The following is a 22,377-nucleotide window of genomic DNA, read 5'->3' as shown; positions in this document are numbered from 1 at the left end:
CCTTAGGTTATTATATTAATATAGTTAGCTTAAGGGGCATTGGTTAAGGACTTTGTTTAAAAATAAGATTATTGGAGGGACTTTAAGAAGTCTCTTAGGTATTTTTTTTTTTAAATTAACAATAACACATAAAAGATAAGAGTTGAAACAAACATTAAACATTTATATTGATAAGATATGAAAATAAAATTACAAAGTGGAAACAAATTACAACGTAAAAGAAAAATTACAAAGTTTTTATTGAATTCATAGAACTTAAAATGGAAGATATCCAAATTTTTGCCATATATTCTCAATCAAATCTTCTTTTAACTGAAGATGAATATTTGGATCCCGAACTTCTTTGCGACGACCAATTGTGTTGCCGTGTTTTTTGGTTTTTTTAACCACAAAAGTCTGATCCTCTTCTTCAAACTCCTCGATAGTGTCTGAATCTCGTTCATCTTCGACAATCATATTATGGAGAATGAGACAAGCTCTCATAATATTTCCTATCTTGCTTTTATCCCATAAATTAGAAGGGTTTTTAACAACGGCGAACCTAGATTGCAGGACTCCAAAGGCACGCTCAACATCTTTTCTAACGGATTCTTGTTTTGAAGCAAATAAACAATGTTTGTCACCTTGTGGTAGTCGGATAGATTGAATAAAAGTCGCCCATTTTGGATAAATACCATCCGTCAGATAGTAGGCCAAATTGTACTCCCTTCCATTGACATAAAAGTTAACTTGGGGAGCTATCCCGTTAATTATATCATCAAAAACAGGAGATCGATCCAGAATATTAATATCGTTCATAGTACCTGGAGCTCCAAAAAATGCGTGCCATATCCAAAGGTCATAGGAAGCAACCGCCTCCAACACAATTGTTGGTTTTCCGGTACCCCGAGAATACATTCCTTTCCAAGCGGTGGGGCAATTCTTCCACTCCCAATGCATACAGTCGATGCTCCCAACCATCCCGGGAAATCCTCGTTCTTCACCTTTAACAAGTAGTCTTTGTAGATCCTCCGTTGTGGGACGTCTGAGGTATTGAGCGCCAAAAATGTCGATTATTCCCGCAGTAAAATGGTGCAAACACTGTTGAGCCGTTGTTTCACCAAGTCGTACATATTCGTCCACTGCATCTGCGGTAGTACCATAGGCCAATTGACGAATTGCTGCTGTACATTTTTGGAGCGGAGTTAGACTCGTCCGTCCGATTGCATCTTCAGTAAGACGAAAATACGGAACTTCTGTAGAGAGACGTTGCACAATTCTCAAGAACAGGGACTTGTTCATTCTGAACCGGCGCCGGAATAAATTGTGCGAATACGTTGGAGTTTCACTAAAATAATCATTCCAGAGATTGGTGTGGCCTTCTTCCCGGTGTCTCTCAATATGGATACGTTTTTTTCTCTCTTTTTGTTCCGGAATGACATCGGAGTTTTCAAAAAAATCATCAAAAACTGTATCAAATTCATCCTCATCATCTTGGTGGTAATGATAATGGGAAGAAGATGCCATTAGGAATATTAGTAAGAAGAAAGAAGTATTGGAAATGAGGAGAAAATTATGAAAGAGGAAAGAAGTGATGATATGATTTGCATTTTTTTAAAAGAGGCAATGTCTCTTACTTATAACCCCGAGAACTCCATCTTACTTATTCTCGTGATACTATAGTAGTTGTGGTGATACTTTTTCAGTGAGTGCAACTTGTGATTCCCGTGATAATTTTTTACTGATTGGTACTTTGATTGGTTCTTTATTGCAGTTCTCGTGATATTTTTTTACTGATTGGTACTTTGATTCACTGAGTGCAACCCGTGATGCACACCTACAACAATCACAACTAATATCGTAGAAACATAACACATGCACACCTACTGGTTAATACAATAGAAGTTCAAAATATTTTTGGTTCATTACAAGGTTACAATACATGAAAATAATACAATATGTTTTGAAGTTACATATCCCATACAAAACATATCCATCCTAATAACTTAACAACAAAAGATGGAATTTGTTCCTCTGCTACCAACGTGGCCTCCATTAAACATAATAATACAACCTCCCTTTCATTTAAACATGAAAGCCACAGCAACTAAAACTAATATCAAGCCCGTCAAACCAAGAAACAATTCAAAGCCATTGGTAAACATACCTTTCTCCCTAACAATCTTCTCTATCCTATCCATTCTCTGCTCGGTCTCATAGTCAGGCAAAATGGTTAATGAATCAACCTTCTCAGCGAGCTGTAGAACGTGACTATCCCTAGCTCTCATCTCTTCCATCACTGCCTCGTCCCACCACTTCCATACATGGCAATCTCCATCGTCTACGTTCGCGCAGGTGTAGTATAATCTCCCATTGCTCGATGTTCTTACAAAAGGCTTAGCTCCACAGTAGCAAATTTGAGGAAAGCCAAACTCAACCTCCGGTTGGGGAGGGTACTCAACGCGGGCTTGAGCATTGTAGCTAAGCTCAGCTTGATCTTGTCGAATTAGATCTTCCGTTTCACTATACGGACTGTCGACTGAGTTCCCATAATAATCTTCTGACTGCGACGGCTGGCTATAACTATAGTCAAGTCCCATAACCTGCAACAATCAACAAAGAAATATTGAGTCTAGACATATAGAAACACGAAGTACATTGATTCCGAAGTACATTGATTAAAAACATAAAGCAGAGCTACAAGATGAAACATGGTTCCGAAACAACAAACACAAATGAAACACGAAGTACATTGATTAAAAACATAAAGGAGAGCTACAAGCTGAAACATGGTTAGGAAACAACAAACACAAATAAAACTAACATGAAACATGGATGACAAGACCAATCTCTAAACATGGTTAATTTTGTTCTTAGAAATAAAGGGCTAGAAGTTTATTCTTAACGACTTCCTCTGCTTCAGTAAGGGGTTCTTTCCTGGCCAGTAGAGTATCTAGAATGGCGAGCTTTGATAGTCTCTCCTTCGTGGCCAAATCCACTTTCTTCATTTCCCATATACTCGTATAGTCAGCCAGAGACTTCTCCTTACCAGCATTCCTTTTAGATTTAGCTGCTTTCACACCTTCAGGTCGGATCCCCTCATCAGCAACATGGGTGGTTGATGCTTGTGAACCAGGCTCTACATTCTTCCTCTTTGAAGAGGGACTGGCTTTAGAAATGTTAAGGCTTAGCCACTTCTGTTCATAACGCAACACACACCACGCATGCTCGAGGTTGAACTTGATCTTGTGGTCAGCGTAGAAGATGTCATGAGCCATCTTCAGAACGTCTGTGTCATTCTGACCACTGCTAACTTGTCGCTCTGCTGCAGCAACAGCCCCGCAGAACTTGTTGGTAAGATCGTTTATCCTGTGCCACCTTTGCTTACAATGAAGATGCTCTCTCCTTTCACCTTCCTTCTGCCCATGAGGAGTAGCTGCATAGTACTCTCCAACTCGCTTCCAGAAGGTACCCTTGTTTTGATCATTCCCAACAATCGCATCCTTGGAAGTGTTTAGCCACGCACTAATGAGAACCTCGTCATCCGCCGGGCTCCATTTCTTTCTCTCCTTGCGGTCCACGGGTGTCTCCTCAGATAGAGGTGGCGCTTCAGATTGTTGGGAGCTGAAAGGAGGATAGTGAACACTCGGATGATAACTTTCATTAGGAAAGTTACCATGGAGAACACTACCTTGTTGACTAAGAAGTCCTACATAACTAGAGGATTGGGAAGGAATATTTCTTGAATCCATGAGGAGAAAAAGGAAGGGATGCGAGAGGAGAAAGGAGAATGAGTATAGAAGAGGATAGTGAAGAGGGACTGAGGAACTGAACTACATTAAATAGTACAAGGAAAGAATGCAGCATCAGGTTTCAATATACCAAATGTAGTGTAATAAGTGATCCACTTAACTTCTAACCATAAACTACAAAGGTCTAATCAACACTTATTACACACCACACAACTCTAACGCTTTCAACATTGGTTTCAAACTAACTATAGTTCCATAAAAGATCGGCTAAAACATTTGTTTCAAACTAAATTTATAGGCTTTCCAGATAAATGTAATGGAACTCGGAAGTAAACATTCAAGTTTATCAACAAAGTTCTCTCTTTTGTTTCCAACTAAACCACAGTCCACATCAAACATCCTTTAATATAAACCTACCACTACCAACCAATGTCCTTTTGATGAAACGAATATTCAACATTTAGCAATAACTACTACAGAAGCTACACAACCTATCAACTTATTTACACAATCTACAATCGTAGAAAATCATATCATTTAATCACAAAAAGTTACCAATCCACAGAGACGAACTAAATGATCAACTCACCCATAACAATGCATCACAAATATTTTCAATCATTCCCAGTAATTTAGAAACACATACCTTGCTATAAGCTTGGAGCTGAAGGGAATCTACGGTTAGGAACTGAAGCGATGATGACGGAACTGATCCGAATTGGACCCCAATCAACCGATTTAAACCGACGGAGCTGAAGGGAATCTACGGTTACGACCCGAATCGACAGAACTGAAGCGAATCGACGGAACTGAATTGAATCGACGGAACTGAATCGAGGGATTTGAAAGTTTTCTATCTGGGCTCAGGTTTGGCAATAGGATTCAGGATTTGCAGATGCGGTTTCCATTTTCATGTCGAAGGAGTTTTGATTTTGGATAATTTGAACTAGGGTTTCGTGACAAAATGAAACAGACGAGAGGCGAAGAGAAATGTGTTTCGCGACTTCGATATCATCGTCCAATCACCTTCCTCCACGTCGCCTTACGGACCAGCCCAAATGCCCCTTAGTTAAGGCCCGTTTTCTCAGTTTATATTGGATTTTGAATTATTTTTCGACCATATAACACTAAGGGACGCGCCTATCAACCCGCGATAATGTTGCCCTTACACTTCATCGAACCCAGTTTGTCGAGTCTTTGCCTTTCTGTTCTTTTTTTGTCTCTCTTCTCTCGTTATATCCCATATCTAATTATCTAACATTTTCCATTCACATTTAAAGCGTCTCATATTGCAATATATATATATGTGTGTGTGTGCATAAAAAGCAATAGTGAATTATCGCTTAGAACCCTTCATTATTCATTTAAAATAAATTATCTTCATGTATTCTAATATGTCGACGCTCAGACCACGAGCACATCCTAGATAACCATCGCAATCATTTTTTTTAGGATATTTAAGTGGTCATCGCCAATTGCTTTGAATCGTTAGACTATGAAACTTAACAATATTAAATCAATGTAACACAGTGTATATATGTTGTTTGAAAAAATGTTTTTTTTTATCAACAGCAATAAACATACTCATTAATATTCTGCTAATCAAACATGGGGCTCTGGATTGATAAAGACAAAATAAGACGTTTGAAAACAAGTGTTTATACAATTAGTTAATGCTTCAAAAGTTAAAATATGTAAATCATAATATGGTTTAAACTTTGAGAGTAGGTATAAACAAAGTTGTTGAGAGTATCCCATCATTTTTGCCTAATCCCTTTGCTCTTTCTCACACATTAAAAGCTCGATCCAAATGGGGTGAAGATGAGAACATCACTTTCTAGTTTGTTACAAACACTTTTGGTAGCATCATTCATCTTACTTATCACGTTTTGAAAGCGTTCCAACTCAAAACACTAATCAATATCAATAAATACAATTGTAAACCAATTTAGCCTTGTTCGTACCGGATGTCTTTTTATAATTTGAAAAATTAACAAATCAATATCAGATTAGCTCTGATTTTTGGATAGGACTAAAATATGTCATCACTAGAACAGATCGCGTAAAACCTGTTAAACTTGTTAATTTGTGTTTTGGATTTTTGGGATTAACAATGAGCTAGCTAGCATGACCAGTATACCTACAAAGTTAAGCTTGTATTTTATAATATTAATGTCAATCTATATCATGATTAGATATGCATTTTTCCATCGTGACATTTCTAATCATAATCATCAACCTCGTGCAAGTATCATAACATATTCAATAATCTGACCAACGAGAAAAAAAGACTACTAATTCAAATTCTGTGAAATAACCAGTAACTCAAATTCAAGCAAATCCCAAGAATACCGTAATGGCTACTATGTCAAGACGATTGTGTTGATTAAAATTTCGCTAACTAATCATGATACGTTTCAGATTTGTTTGTTGAGGATTAATAATATTTCTAACAGTTATCTATAACAAAATCATTTCCAAGCACAAAATGTTAAAACAAGATAAAGACTAGAAAATATATTTCCTCCATATGTAAAAGACTGTTTTTGAACTTTCAATAAATATTAAAAATAGTAAATATCTTTTATATACTTTTTGTTTTGATTTTGTATTTAGATAAATGTTTTACTACTCATTTTACATTTTAGTTTTTTTTTTTAATTTTAAAACAAAAACATTGGATAAAGCCTAAAATCAATATTTTCAAAGCAAATAAAAAAAGCTAAAGTACCATTCTATCATTTTCATATCTAAACTGAAGATAACTTAATTATATTTTCAAAACATGAATGCAAATTGGTATATATCATCATTTTGGTCAACGGAATAGCAACAACAGAGCGAGACAACGGTCTTGGAATCGCTGAGAATCGAGACACTTACCTTTTTTTTTGTAACACAAATAGAATCGAGACACTTACCTTGGTAGCATGGAAAATAGATTGACCCAAGTCGGTGATACGCTTGACAAAGGCCACCAAAAAAAAATGATAAACTTCAAAACTGACTGTAATATAACCTTTTTTTTAATAATCACCAAAGCTAAACCAAAAGCATGTACATTAGTACATACATGTTATATGACCTGAAACTGGCTCTGCTGCTGAGAAACTCGTCTCTCCAAATAGGCCTTGAGAGGTTTTTGTAGAAACACAGGAAAACTTCTCCTCTGCTTTTTCTGGATCCTCTGTTTCTTCAAGCTCTGTTTTGTGAGCTGTGGTGTCTAAGCTTCTTGTCCCCTTCTCCTGCAGTCTCACACACATCAGCAAGTTATAAACTTTTACATCGAAAAATTGAAACTTTGCTTGATTGTATAGATTGATGAAATGTGGAGATGTTATTCACCTCTATCGCTATTGTTGCTGTTGTTAAGTTACAAATTTCTTCAAGACATTCTCTAATGTAGCTACTTGTTGTCTTGAAGATACTTCAACATCTTGGTTTGTTTTAGGATCATTACAAGCTCAGAATTATCAAGCTTACTGTTTCTGTCTTCCAAGGACTTGGTTTCTAGTTGATTTGCCTTCACCAAATCCTCTGACTCACACTGGTTTGAGTCTGAAATACACCTTGCAGAATCATGGACCGGCACACCTTCATCAACATATATATCCTTCACTGACATGATAAGTTTTCTTGTCCATATAAACACACTGGATCAACTTTCTCAATAGAATCCATTTTAGCAATAATATCATGACTGTTATCTTGGAGTTGCTTTTGAGTCTCATTAGAGTATCCACATGAATGGTTTTCATCGTCTTCTTTATCCCATTCGTCTTCACTTCTAGTATCATACAATACCTCACACACATTGCTATTTTCTCTGCATCTTCCCACTTCTCTTCAGGGCACTTATGAGGCTTAGACACATCTTATCGTAATTCATAAACTTAATTAGTTGTACCAATTGAACATACTCAAGAATTCTTGACAACTTACAAAGCTACATCCATGTGTCCACCTCCAATCCCTAAAAGAACCTTCCTCTTTCTAGTTTCACTGCCACCAAAAACGATCCACGTTGGTGCATATCGATACTACTACTTTTTTACTTTATGTTGAGTAATGATTAAGCTACCATTGATGTACATGTTCCAGTTCCCCACAGCTTCAACGCCTCCAAGCCCAAGTCCTTCCCACATTAGCTGAATCACAAAACACAATGTTTATACTGAATGACCTTGTTCTACCTCCCATATTTAAATTAATAAAATGCTTTCAATTACAAGAGCTATGACTTGAGAAGCGTCTTGTCTCTTCCAATATTCCTTTGTACTACCTACATATACACAATAAGCAATTGAAGACAAGAAATGGCTATTTCGAGAAAGCAGAGAGCTTTCATTTAAAAAGAAACTCGCCAATTTCCAAGAACATGGTTGGCTTACTAGTTACCGGTCCATGATGTGTGCCTTCCAGTGGAGACCTTTTGCGTGTAAGGGAAACGTGATAACCACTACACCCACAGTACCAAATGATTGCTTTGTCTCATTATGGATATACAACAATATTACACATCTATCATAAGCATTATATGATTTGAAAAACAATTTTATACGAGTACAATCGTAACGAGGGTGTTGGATACTTGTGTAGTTGCATAGACTGGGGCTGAACAATTGGTTAAGAAAGCTAGGACGATTAGCATTTGAATCCCCAGTGAGAGACGCTTTGTCTACGTACATATGATGATTATCTCAGCAACATCGTGAGTTTTGTTTCCTCTCTTCCCTTGGAAAACCATGATGCTTTGTAGGTTTATGTTTGTTTGCTGTTGAAAAAGATTGAACCTTGCGTCTTGAGATGAGTCATATAGGTAGAGACTTATGAGGTAGTCCTACTAAGGAACGATCTTCTAGAATGTGATTCATTTTTGGTTGTGAAGGATACAAAAGTTAACTCACCTAAAAGCTCCAGGTTTTGGACATGAGCACATTGGACTGATGGTGGATATGCATAAATCATAATTGAACTACTAAAGCATGAAATATTTTAAAAAATGTGAAATTACAAAGGAGTAATAGAAGGAAAACAAGACAAAAAAATTAAGCGGAAAACAAAGTTCGGAAATAATAATTTCTGCTTAGAAAATGTCTCTTGCAATATGTATGGTTACTCTTTTTTTTAAGAAAATGTTTGAATGATATATTTTGTTAATGTCTGTTTCGGGAATTATAAATAATTAATCTGATGAAATCTAAGAGACTAGTAATTTACAACATCATAATGGAAATAAAAGGAGTAACAAAATTGAGTGATAATTGGTAAGCTTCTACGAACACATGTTACAATGTGATAGTTAATTGTGAAGGATACAATATCTAATTTACCTAAAGCTCAAGATATTGGAGTAATAAAAAGGAAAACAAGGTAAAAAAAATTAAACGGAAAACAAAGTTTGGAAATAATAATAATAAATAACGGAATATGAGGGCTTGAATAGTAAATCAAGTTGGTAAGGAGATCAAGTATGAAGATGGTGCCAATGTAATCATGACTTTATTGCAACAAATTTTGCTTGTCCAGAATTCCAATATGTGTGTATTGAATTATTCGCATGCATATGATCAGAAAATAGATGTCAACAAGTTCATGAGGAGGTTTTCAAGATTGAAAATTGGTTATTCAAAAAATACTTGTCTTCACTAAATTTCAAAGAAATTCTTGGTTGAAACTTCAATTTTTCAAGCTTATGCTATGGACCAGTTAAAATGTACTCAAAATTGTAAAATTATTTTGTACTAATGCTACACAATCATTCTTTATCATTAGATTTGTTTCCTTATTAAAAGAATAGAACAAAGAAAGTGCTTCCAAAAAGTAGCATTTCGTGAATGCAACAATACAAAGAGGGTATGAGTATGGTGGAAAAATTAAATTAAATTTTGACTTTGTTTTTGAAAACTTAACAAAAGAAATTGTTTAGTAATTCAATTATGGTTAAGCTTTCAACAGTTGGAAACTATGTGGGTGATGTCAAAAAACATGTTAATCATTTATGCTTTTGAGGTATCTCTCTCTCTTTCTTTCTTTCGATATATATAATCATTCTTTGACCATGGTCAATTATTGAAGCATAGCTCACATAATTATTATATATATTATCTGTTACGTCAATCATATACACTGATTGAAATGTGGGGTGAGTATGAAGCACTCAAGAAAGCATTCAACTCCATTGTGTTTAGGCTAGAAAAAACGTGTTTAAACTTTGTAAGGAAAATCAATTTAAATCACATGTCTATCTCTCTCGTTACTTTTAAACTTGTTGTGATAACAAAACATTTTTTTGCAGGGATGATTGGCTTCATGAATATATGTGGATATCGATCCACATGAGTTTCAAAACTGACTGTTGATTAGGGATGTGACTGATGGTTGTTTAGTTCTGATCTTTTTAGCTTTTGAATTTAATCACTATTGTGATTGATGGTTGTTTTGTTCTTTTGACATGATGATGAATTTTGTTTTTTTAGAGTTTAATGACATAAAACTTTCTAAGAGCTGTCACCATAGTTATATCTTTTTAAATGGTTTTAAGTTTCTTTTCATCTTATGACTTGTGCGTTTCTTTGGGGAAATTCATATGATTTTGACATATATCTGAATCTATGAGAGTCTCTGTTTTAATATTGAAAGATTAAAACTTTTTGACAAAAGAGAGAATCATAATCGACTCTTAATGATCATTAGTATTGTTTCCTTTCCAAATCTTGATTCTTTCAATGTATTCAGTCAAGTGTTTACAAGGGAATCCTTGTGATAAAGCTTGTTGGTGTGTTATACCAAAAGATCCCTATAAAGAAAGTCACATTTTTAGCATGCTCACTATTGTTTTGAGTTTAATGCCATAAAACTTTGTAAGAGGTGTCGCCATAGTTATGTCTTTCTAATAGTGGTTTGAAGTTTCTTTTCATATTAACCAATTCACGTTGTACCTTTAGTTTTAACCAATTCAACATAAGCAGAGCTCAAAGTTCCAATCCCAATACACTTGTGGTTATTCAGTTTTATTCTCTCAGCCTTGACTTCATTCCTTCGGTTTAAAGTTACTTTCATTGACTTCATGTTATGATCTTCTCTTTGTTTAGTGATTTGTACATGTGATTTTCAGAATAGTAAGCTCCTTGAGGCGACTCTTCCTCTATCATCTATGGCAGAGACTGACACAAATGGTTAGTTATCACGGACCTTTCTCCAACGGACTCATCAATGAAGAAGCAAACAATTCTCAAAGACTGGCATTTCAAGTACAAAAAACAAATTGTTAAATAACAAAAACATAGTTAGAATTTTTTTTTTTAACTGTATTGGGTAGCAGAGATTAAACCAATCTGAGTTCCTAGATTTTCAATAAAACTAATGAAAATTCAATTTTCTGTATGCGACATTCGTCCATGTAACAGAGATTAAAACATTTTCAGACCTTTCAGGATTGCTGAAAGTTCTGTTTGGTTCTTGAGAGGTTGTTGTAGAAACAAAGGAAAGCTTATCCTCTGTTTTTTCTGGCTCCTCTGTTTCGAGAGATGTGGTTACTAGGCTTTTTTTCTCCTGTACCTGAGGTGGAGATTTCCTTAATAGAACATCTTCCAAAGTTAAATATTCCTTCAAGACATTCTCTGATGTAGCCACTTCATCTCTAGAAGATATTTCAACATCTCGGTTTGCCTTATGATCATTACAAAGCTCAGTATCATCAATCAAGCTTACCCTTTCTGTTTTCAAAGGACTCTGTTTCTAAAGCATTTGACTTCACCAAATCCTCTGACTCACACAGGTTTGAGTTTGAATTTGAGTTACACGTCACAGACTTCTCCTGGACCAACACACCTTCATCAGCACATATATCCTTCACCACATGATAAGTTTTCTCCTTGTAGCAAACTACAATCTCAGGCAAGTCACAAACTGTAACGTTCTTGTCCATATATATAAAACACCGGATCAACTTTCTCGATAGGATCCCTTGTATCAACAATATCATGACTATTGAGTTTCTTTTCAGTCTCATTAGAGTCTCCACAAGAATGGTATCCATTGTTGTCTTTATCCCATTCATCACCGCTTCTTGTATCATAGAACAACTCATACAGATTGCTATTGTTCAAGGGTGATGAACAATATCAAGAACTTTCAAGCAGATTCATAGAAAAGAATGAGAGAACAAACAAAGAAATTGCAGAGAGAAGACATAAGTATAAGGGAACTTCATTATAGAGGATGGAATCTTTTAAAGTTAATCTGTTCTATCTATCTGTTTCTCTCCAAGCTTGGAGGGTAAAGTATTCTATGGATGCAGAACATAAGTATAGTTAGTCACACATGTGAAAGGCCAACAACAAAACATCATGAGGTCTAGAACAGATAATAAACATCAAAAAATGCAATCAACCACTCGTGTGGCCACTTTCCAACTTTTTGCTAATGTAGAGAAGAAGACGTTTAGATAAAAGCTGCAATGTCATAATAATAAGCAAGAAAGTTTCAAAATTTGATTGTAATAAGATTTATAGCATTATACAGCTGCTAACTGCAATTTCTCAGCTCTCTTTCACAGAAATCTCAATAAACAATTAGAATTTAAAAGACGGAAGAATAATCTCGAACTGAAATTAAATAAAACAACATTTAATGCCACCATTTATTAGATAACATCAGCAAAATCCGTTTTTGCTGATTCATTTTCTTGGTGAATTGGAAAAAGATCGGATTATGATGTATTTTCCCAATTAACTAACAGTTAGTTCAACAGTAGCCAAACGAAAATGGTTATCTTACAAAAGTAAATTTGAATATATATATATAACAATTGAAAATAAATCTACAACCGTCAAATGATAGATTCTGAATCAACCAAAACTCAGATCATATCTTTTATGGGTCTCACAGTTCATGTGAAATCGTTTGGCCTCCCGACATTGATGTTCTGTTCTGCCAAGAACTCTGTAATCGCCTTCTTTTGCCATCCTTTGAAGCTCCTGTAACCCCAAAAAACAACCAATTACTTGTAATCCACGCGAGAGGAACACAAATATACAGAGGAGAATGATTTTGGACATTACTTTTGATCAAGATGAGCCAAGATCTCGCCCCCTGGGAATGAAGCTTTGGTAGCTTCAAAAGCTGCTTGAATCGACTGTCTCCAAGTTCCACCAATGTGATTCTCTCCAGGCTTTGCTTCTTCCATCGGCAATGATTAACCAGAAAGCAAATGGCCTACCCATATATCATCTTTCCTGATGAACACAACACACCAAGAATCAGCCGGAGAAAATACTTACACTAAAGAGTTCTTGACAACTTACAAAACTACATCCACGTGACGAGGAGCATAGTGTCCACCTCCAATCCCTAAAAGAACCTTCCTCTTTCCAGTTTCACTGCCCACCAAATTGATTCTCATTACTTGAGATGATACTACATTTTTCTTTTTTGAGATGTAAAGATTAAGCTACCTGTTCCAGCTCCCCACAGCTTCACCGCCTCCAAGCCCAAGCCCTTCCCATATTAACTGAATCACAAAACACAATGTTTATACTAAATGAAAGCAATGTTTTAGATATTGACAGTGCATATTAATGGTTAGAAGCAAACTTTAAACACAAATGTCTTTGATTCCCCACGAAGCAACAAGAATATTCATTTACTTACAAGAGCAATAACTTGAGCAGCGTCTTGTCTCTTCCAGTATTCATCTGTACTACCTACAAAGAACACACACAAGCTAAGCAACTGAAGACAAGAAATGGCTATTTCAACTAGAAAGAAACTCACCAATCTCCAAGAACATGGTTGGCTTATTAGTTATAGGTCCATGATGAGTACCTTCCAATGTTATCTACACACACCCACACATAAAAAAAAAAGCAATCTCCAAAATAAAAATAACAAACAACAAAACAATACCTCAAACTCAGGAACCAAGCTATGAGCTTCAGCCATTTTCTTCAAAAGACGCAACCATGGACCAATCCTAGGGCTCGGCAACGCCGCCCACCCGGCCTTTCCTCCGTGCGGCGGCGATTCTCCTTCCTTTAAGTGAAGCACTCCTTCAACCAACCACCAACAATTGAGGAAAAATAGCACAAACCCACAACGAAAGTTTCGATCTTTTTAGCATATACCAATGGGGTGAACGGTGAGAGCAGGACGGTTCGAGGCGGCGGTGTGACGGCTGAGGAAGATGACTTCATCTACAACCTCTCCGGTTGCTTCCTCCCACCGTGAATCGAGATCGTCTTCCTTCACTATAGACACATCGTGCTGAATCAGCCTCGTTTGCTGGTTGGTGAAGCTCTTGATGTTCTGCAAGAATCCGACAATAAGAGGATTCAGACAAGAACGAGGGGAGGAGAAGAAAGATCGTAACTTTACCGGCGGTAAGGTGGGTCCGGTGGTCCATCCCGGCATGGCGAGAAGCGCCGCCGCGGGGTTGATCGACGCTGGGTCGTAGGTGGTGGCGACGATCAGTGTCACCATCTCTAGCTTTGAGAATGGAACGCGACAAGTCGCGTTTATAAGCGGTTGGGGACTGAGTTGCGTTTGTTTGTGCAAGTGGACGAAGCGTATAAAGTTTCGGCTGCTTGTTTTCAAAACCATTGTTTTTCTACATTTTCAACATTTGGAAAAGCTAATAAAGTGATTTTTCTTTTTGTTTGGGCAACAAGCTATAGCGCTACAAGTAAATTCGTTTTTTTTTTTTTTCTGGTTAATTATGCTATTACAAATGATGAGAAACATTACATAGACGATATTACAGCCGACAATTCTACCTGTCTTATGAGGATTCACGCTTGACTGCATCACTCTGAGTAGTCCTATGAGATCCATTCCTGACGGTACTCGTTGCGCCATGCTGAAGATCTCTTGTATGCATTTTCTCTAATTTTCTGCATAATTCGCCTTCTCCGGGAATTGAAACTCAGATCTCTTCCTGTAGAAATTATGTTGTCTGGGGTTTGAACCCTAGACATGGGTGTAGAAGCCTTTAAACATTGACCACTAGGCCACGGTATTTCCACAAGTAAATTCGTTTAGTAAACCAAATTTAAACGATCCAGTTAATAAAATTTGAGAAATTCGTTCGGATAACATTTTTAAGTTTTTGTCACAAAAATAGCATTCAATGAAGAAAATGACTAAAATAAGTTTTATTAAAAAGTAAAAATGAATTTTGTTGTAAGGTTAACTAATGTAGATTTAAGATTTAAAATGGATGAAGTTTTGGGGATAAAGTTTCAAAATTTTTTAAAAAAATTAAAAAATTTCAAAATAAAAAGAGCTATTTTGGTCATTTTTTATAGCTATTTTTGTCAAAAACTTAAAAATGACTATTTGAGAGAATAGTCCTAATAATTTTCTTTTTAATAAATCACTCATATTGTTGAAAACTATTTATGAATTAAGTTATATATAGTAACAAATTAAAATAATTTAGCGACAAAAATAAATCTATTTGTATTTTTGTAAATCAAAATTTAGAACAAATGTTTAACTAATTGTTTGCAAACAATTAATATGAATATAAATAATTTGAACTATAAAATCTTTAAACCAATCATAGTAATCGATAGGCTGGGCAAAAACACGAATCCGAAGAACTAAATTGAATCTGTTCCGAAAAAGTAGAATCGAATCTGAATCCAAATTGGTTAAATATCCGAACAGATTCAAAAAATTGTATTTAGAGAACTCGATCCCGATCCAAACCGAAGTATTTCGGATACCCAAATATATTTGAAATATATTTATATACTTAAATATATTAATTACTTTTAGATTTAATATGTTAAAATATCTAAAATATATAAGATATTTTGAAGTTGTCCATAAGTAATTTTCTAAAATAGCTAAACAATATTTAAAACACCAAAAATACTTGAAACATCTATTAATTTTCAATCCAAATATTCAAGTCAAACCAACTTATATGTCAAGTTTAAGTATTTTGGCACACATTAATATATTATATATATATTATTTTATTTTACTTTTAGATTTTAAAAAATTTAAAGTGTATAAATTATTAATTTTTAAAAATAGTTTAAATGGATTATCTGAACCCGAACCGAAATTTATAAATATCATAATAGAGCTAAAATCTTTAAACCTAAATAGACTTGAACCAAACAGAATGGAATATCTGAACGCCTACCCTCAAGTAATTGATGATACAAAAACAATAGCTATTGAAAAATGATGGTGCTGCCCGTGATCGAACTTGAGACCTTTAGCGTGTAAGGCAAATGTGATAATGACTACACCGCAGCAACTAATGTTTCATTTGCCTCATTAAGGTTATAAAACATATTACACATCTCTCGTAAGCATTATATGGTTTGAGACGCAATTTTATAGGAGTATAACCGAGGGTGTTGGATACTTGTATACTTGTGTAGTAGCAGAGACTGGGGCTGAACAATTGCTTAAGAAAGCTAGGACGATGAGTATTGAATCCTCAGTGAAAGAGGCTTTGTCTACATACAATTATTATTTCAACAACATCATGAGTTTTGTTTCCTCTCTTCCCTAGAAAAAGCTCATGCTTCATAGGTTTATGTTTGTTTGCTGTTGAAAAAGATTGGACCATGCGTCTTTGAATGGAATCATATAGATAAAGACTTATGAGGTAGGCCTACTAAAGGAACGAGCTTTCTAAAGGTGATTCTTTTTTAGTTGTGAATGGTACAAAAGGTAACTCACCTAAATGCTCCAGGTTTTGGACATGAGCACATTGGAATTTGGAATGATGGTGGACATGCATAAATCATATTAAACTACTAAAACACAAAATATAAAAAAAATGTGAAATTATAAGGGGTAATAAAAGGAAAACAAGACAATAAAAAGGAGTGACAAAATTGTTCGTTGTTTCATTAGCGAGAAAGTACTTTCTTGATTCTTGTTCGTTTGCTCTTGCTGAGGAAAGACAATAGATTTTTTTTTATCTTTTATGCACAGTCTTGTAAAGTTGTGTACTGCTGAAGGAACCCGAAGGATGCGTGTTGAAGATTCATCCTATGATCTTGGCTCAATTCAATAATCACCTTAAGCCTAACTGGATCAAATCAATCACAGAATCAAGCAAGAAAGAAATAAAGAACACACGAGACTTTGTTTACCCGGTGTTCACCGCACTTCTCCGATGTGGAGAAGCCGCTATACATCACTGGAGAGAGAAACGGTCTCTCAGCCAATCCACTACAGTGTACATCACCGGAGGTTTCTCTCCTCTTCTTCCCCTCTCTCGATTACATCCAATCCGAGTTACAACAAGTATAATAGAGGAAGAAGATCAAGCTCTGAGCTTAGATAAACCGAGAATCTCATCTCTCTCTAGCTCACTCTCATCTCTCGCTCTCTCATCTCATCTTGAGCTCTTGCTCTCTGTTTCTGTTACAATCTTCACGATGAAGACGATGACTTGAAACCCAGAAAATATCCAGCTGAGATAATAACAACTCACGTGCTCCTCATGTGCATATCATTAACTTTAGTAAAACCTTCTGCTGAACCAAGAGTCTTTCCTTCTCTCAGCATATTCAAACCTTCTGTTTGACTTAGAAGCTTAGAAGATTGATGACACAATTCTACAATCTCCACCTTGGCATCGATCTTCTTGATGTCTTATCTTCTCTTGAGCTTTCCTCCGATGATTGAGCAGACTTGCTCGTCTTTTGTATCTCCCTGCATCTCCTTGCAGTCTCCTGAGAAAAATATACTCCTCAGCTTCATACTTCTCTGAATAAAACCCATTCAGCTTCATCTTATTATGAGCTTCACCGCTCAACTTCAACGTTTCCTCAAACTTGTTTCCTCCACGCATCCTATTCAGTACCTATCTTGATACACCTGAAGACACCTTTGCCACTGCTCCCTTGAACTTTGTAAACCCAGTGACAGCCTTGATAACTCCCAGTCTTCAACCACTTAATCATCATCAATGAACAGACATGTAACTTGTTGTGATGTGAATCACAATCCCAGTCCTGTGCCAACAACACACACATGCCTTCTTAAGTTTCTTTTCCCAGCACTCCACTAACTTGTGTCACGCCAAACTTCTCCATTGATCTTCCTTTGGACTTTCTATAACCTGGAAACTTGAGAAAACCACTCACCAATAACTCAACATACACTCCATAAGCTTCTCCTTTGACTAGTATAGATCAGCCTATAATGCTTGACTTGTTACTGCAATTAAGGTCTCCCAATAGTCTGCCAAAACCTGAAACGATGCTTGCTTGAAAACTCCTGCGGAACTTGAATCATTTCTGCCTCACACCAGAAGCGCTTTGACTCAAAAAACCCTTGTAGACAACCTCAACAGCTAGTAGAAAACTCACTGCTAATCCTGAAGTTTTCCTCTACACCAATCTGTATGAACTTTCAACCTGAACATCACTCTTCACCGCTGCTGTGACCAGCAGAACACGCCGCCTAACTCAACCCGGTTAAGAAGACTTTCGATGTAGAGATCTCTGCTCAAACCCTGCTCAAACAAATCTGCCTCAACAGAACTTCAGACAACAATCTGACCACTGCTGACTTCTTTATTCCTGCCTCATACTCACAAAACCTGTGACAACTCTTGAGACACTTTTGCTGTAGCAAAGAACCTGTGCTTCGCTAACCTGCGAACCTTACCAGACCTTGGTATACAAACGCCCCTGCCTGTTCCAGACGTTACCAAGAACTCCATTTTCCAGTAGCTCAATCCTTCTTGTACTCTCTTGTGACAGTACCAGCAACACTTGCTATTTATCTCCTTGTAGCTACTCTTAGAGAACTCTCTGAACTTGTTCAGCTTGGTTATTGACTCAAACAGCTCCACCTTGAACTGTTCTTCCTGGTCCATGTGAATACCTGCAAAAGCACACGTTACAAGTATTTTATATATTGATTTATCATACCTGTAGTGACTCTGCCTCGACGTCGTTTTACTCCACGCTTCCTGTGGAGAACCCATACTAACACTGCCGACATCCTCTTCACATCTCTGACCACAAGCTGAACCCCTTTTACTCCATCTGACCATAACATGTTGAGCTTGAACCTGCTGACACTGGCTTGGCTCTCTTTTACTCTTCTTGCTGCACAAAACCAAACTGAATCTCTGTTGCTCTTGAAAGCTCATCCGCAGGACTTCTGAAATCTTTTCACACTAAAGTAGACATGAGATATACGACTGGAAGGATAACACTGCTCCACCTGAAGTCAAAAAACATCTAGCGATGTGCACTACAACACTTGTAGAGGCAAGACTCCACCTGAAACAATAACCTTTCAAAACCCCAACGTGTTCCTCTTCACATGAAGCTTCACTTCTCAGACTTATAACCATCCTGCACTTTCTTCTTTGATTTACTTAACCCCTTTGTGTAGCTGACTGAAAATATGGCTTTTTGCTTCTGAATTTTATTTCAGACTTATCAAAATTATATTAATTTTTGCGGCCATTCAACCTTTGTCATTTAATACCAGAACCACCAAGTGTCGCAAGCTTCCAATTCTGATCTTGTACCTCAAAAACTGACTGTGCTCCAACCTGTTATAATCTCTGCCAACAAAACATCTTCACATAACACTTTAAACCCTGTGAGACCCTTCTGAATTTAACCCATCAGAACCTGTGACAGATAAACCCGAAACCAGATTCTCTCAAACTAATTTTACTCCACTGATTTTACTATCAGTAACGCCATGCTTCTTGCCTTTATATCTTGGCATACAGCTTCTTTTCATAGCCTCTGAAAGCTACATCCTTGAGTGACTGCCGCCTGCTGTGCTTTCATCCTGCTGTCCCTTCATCCAAACATGTCCTCACAATCATTCTTTGAAGTTTCTCTCAGATTTCTCCATCTCCTGAAACTTCTCGTGTGTCTTTAAAATACAGAACACAAGCACCAATGACCTGAGACATCATGCACAGACTTGAACTTGTAAACTCCATGTTCAAAAGAACTACAACCAGCAAAACAAACTCCTTGCTTTCCTTTCCTTGAGCCATAAAACCAGAAACTTGTTTCTTCTCCTTGGCTCCTTATCACTGATATTCTATCAGCCTTCTTTCTCTTTAAGAAATCATCACTTTAACCCTCTGCAGAAACGCCTTGAGTGAGACAGTTAAACCTCTACCACGAGCTGCCTCTTCCACTCATACTCCTCCAAAGTTATCAACTTTGATCCCACAAGAAACTCTATTCCAGCATATACTCACATTGCTCCTAGAACTCTTGTCTTTTCTCTTGACGCATACTTCTGGAAACATAACATGTTCCTGCGTCTGCTTCTTTCTTGATGACTCCACCCATTCTTCTAATAAGCCGTGACGTTTGTTTATGTGAAAAACGTCATGTGACATACCACAGAATCCCATCTGTTTTATCACTTTACTACCACTACCACTGAAGAATAACATCAAACATAACAACCTTGATTCATTTTTTGTAGAAATAATCCCTGCTGCTACAAGCTCCATTATGATCCTTTTGCTGACCTTGATCATCACCACCTGAGCTTCTTACATTCACCAGAACCTGACCCTTAATCTCTGTGACTGAACCTGCAACTCAAACTTTCTGAAATCTGAACCAGCTCCTCAAAATACCATATTTGTCTTGTTCCAAAACCTGTAGAAACCATTCTTCTCTGCAACTTAACTTCAAACTTGAATCTTGAAAGCTTTAACAGTATCTGAACAGCCTTTGACACACATACAAACTCACTTCTAAAGCGTCCCTTAAACCTGAGATTCATAAATGCCACCAACTGCCATTCTTCCAAACATCCTGAAACCACAGCTGCATCTTCCTTCCACAAACAAGCTGACCAACAAACAGTTTGACACCAAACCTGAGCCTTGATCACTCTTTGCAAAGATAACATAACGCCCTTGTGATTTAGAGAGCTTCCATTCTTTATACACTGCAGTAGATGCGTATCCAGCCAGCACAACAAAACTTTGTGACTGTTGCAGAATGCCACCAACTGCCATTCTTCCAAACATCCTGAAACCACAGCTGCATCTTCCTTCCACAAACAAGCTGACCAACAAACAGTTTGACACCAAACCTGAGCCTTGATTACTCTTTGCAAAGATAACATAACGCCCTTGTGATTTAGAGAGCTTCCATTCTTTATACACTGCAGTAGATGAGTATCCAGCCAGCACAACAAAACTTTGTGACTGTTGCAGACTGAGACCATTTGTCTCCAAGACTTGAACTTGAGGAAACTATGAACTGACTTTGATTCTGTAGCCTTAAGTCTGATCTTGACTTAACATTTTAACCTGAGATCCTCCACCTCAAACAGCCAGCATCAAACCAATTCCAGAACTGCAGAACAACATCACATATCTGATTCTTTACACTTCAGTCTATGGTTCTTCTTACGGTTGTGAACACAGCAACGTCTCTTGCAAGTCTCTAATTCCAAAACTCACACCAGGTTTATAACTCTAGAGATGAGAGAGCTTAACTTACTGAACCATATGATTTCAAAAAATCAGAAACCATCCGCTCTGATGACGTCTTCCTCCGCGAGATTCCTTTCCTCCGTCTCCGACGTTCTCGTCTACCACGAGCCAACGTCTTCACTTTTTTTCTTTTGCTCTTGACATTGCAAATCTTGCAACATCTACTGATTCTTCACTCTCGCAACAACGATGCGATCGAAACTTCAACTCCTCCGATCCTTCTTCGATTCTCCTTCAGAACCGATCTTGATCCATTTCCGATGAATCCTTGAATCGCCTAAACCGAGGCTCTGATACCACTTGTTGAAGATTCATCCTATGATCTTGGCTCAATTCAATAATCACCTTAAGCCTAACTGGATCAAATCAATCACAGAATCAAGCAAGAAAGAAATAAAGAACACACGAGACTTTGTTTACCCGGTGTTCACCGCACTTCTCCGATGTGGAGAAGCCGCTATACATCACCGGGGAGAGAAACGGTCTCTCAGCCAATCCACTACAGTGTACATCACCGGAGGTTTCTCTCCTCTTCTTCCCCTCTCTCGATTACATCCAATCCGAGTTACAACAAGTATAATAGAGGAAGAAGATCAAGCTCTGAGCTTAGATAAACCGAGAATCTCATCTCTCTCTAGCTCACTCTCATCTCTCGCTCTCTCATCTCATCTTGAGCTCTTGCTCTCTGTTTCTGTTACAATCTTCACGATGAAGACGATGACTTGAAACCCAGAAAATATCCAGCTGAGATAATAACAACTCACGTGCTCCTCATGTGCATATCATTAACTTTAGTAAAACCTTCTGCTGAACCAAGAGTCTGATGACACAATTCTACAATGCGTTTGTCTCGCTTTGGCACTTGATGAAAAGATTGAATCTTAAGGAGATGGTTGGGTGTACAATGGAGGACACGGTTGGTGGGTTTTGCAGAGGGTCAAGTGTTTATGGACCTTTTTGGGATCATGCCTTTTAGTACTGGAAAGAGAGCCAAGCAAACCCAAAAAGGTTCTCTTTGATATGTATGAAGAGATGAGAGAGCAGCCTGAGGAATGTGTTATGCGGATCGCTGAGTTCTTGGGATATCTTTTCAGAGAGAGAGAATGGAATGAAGACTAAGGCATTTTCAGGAAAGGAGAGTCTGGTGGATGGAGTGATACTTTG

The 22,377-nt window shown here is 37.1% G+C and overlaps 2 protein-coding genes across 6 annotated transcripts; both read right to left on the bottom strand.

The window, feature by feature from the left end:
• Positions 1 to 142: 142 nt before the first annotated feature.
• On the bottom strand, positions 143 to 14,372 carry LOC103853926 (D-aminoacyl-tRNA deacylase). 5 transcript variants are annotated; one of them, XM_033283958.1, is made up of 9 exons: positions 14,109 to 14,372; positions 13,859 to 14,039; positions 13,641 to 13,783; positions 13,509 to 13,512; positions 13,386 to 13,438; positions 13,190 to 13,245; positions 13,040 to 13,114; positions 12,797 to 12,970; positions 12,388 to 12,712 (listed from the first exon to the last, which is right to left on the bottom strand). In XM_033283958.1, the coding sequence occupies exons 1-8, from the start codon at positions 14,331 to 14,333 to the stop codon at positions 12,931 to 12,933; spliced, it is 777 nt and encodes a 258-aa protein (XP_033139849.1). In that variant the 5' UTR covers positions 14,334 to 14,372; the 3' UTR covers positions 12,388 to 12,712; positions 12,797 to 12,930. The 5 variants fall into 5 exon arrangements, with proteins under 5 accessions (XP_033139846.1, XP_033139845.1, XP_033139847.1 ...); XM_033283957.1 differs by having other exon boundaries at positions 13,509 to 13,572; positions 14,109 to 14,362; XM_033283955.1 differs by lacking the exons at positions 13,040 to 13,114; positions 13,190 to 13,245; positions 13,386 to 13,438; ... (2 more) ...; positions 13,859 to 14,039; positions 14,109 to 14,372 and adding exons at positions 143 to 2,582; positions 3,294 to 7,733 and having other exon boundaries at positions 7,824 to 12,712; positions 12,797 to 12,935.
• On the bottom strand, positions 6,794 to 11,772 carry LOC108870793. Its single transcript, XM_018656472.2, has 8 exons — positions 11,491 to 11,772; positions 11,292 to 11,402; positions 8,130 to 8,190; positions 7,961 to 8,013; positions 7,813 to 7,879; positions 7,536 to 7,605; positions 7,192 to 7,366; positions 6,794 to 6,976 (listed from the first exon to the last, which is right to left on the bottom strand). Exons 1-8 carry the CDS (start codon positions 11,770 to 11,772, stop codon positions 6,794 to 6,796), a joined length of 1,002 nt encoding a protein of 333 aa, XP_018511988.2.
• Positions 14,373 to 22,377: the final 8,005 nt, after the last annotated feature.

The sequence above is a fragment of the Brassica rapa genome, chromosome A02, assembly GCF_000309985.2.
Source record: "Brassica rapa cultivar Chiifu-401-42 chromosome A02, CAAS_Brap_v3.01, whole genome shotgun sequence".
Taxonomy (NCBI): domain Eukaryota; kingdom Viridiplantae; phylum Streptophyta; class Magnoliopsida; order Brassicales; family Brassicaceae; genus Brassica; species Brassica rapa.
The sequence above is the reverse complement of the archived record's forward strand: the minus strand, read 5'-3'. Positions and strand labels throughout refer to the sequence as shown.

Bases quoted from the DNA above. Each gene is read 5' to 3' on its own strand.
- LOC108870793 (XM_018656472.2), bottom strand. From the start codon at position 11,772: ATGGATACCATTCTTGTGGAGACTCTAATGAGACTGAAAAGAAACTCA. The intron at 11,403-11,490 runs GTGAAGTCAAAT...AATGATCATAAG, and splicing joins TGTGTGAGTCAGAGGATTTG to GCAAACCGAGATGTTGAAAT. The intron at 8,014-8,129 runs GTAACTAGTAAG...GTGTATATGTAG, and splicing joins AAGGCACACATCATGGACCG to GTAGTACAAAGGAATATTGG.
- LOC103853926 (XM_033283954.1), bottom strand. From the start codon at position 1,506: ATGGCATCTTCTTCCCATTATCATTACCACCAAGATGATGAGGATGAA.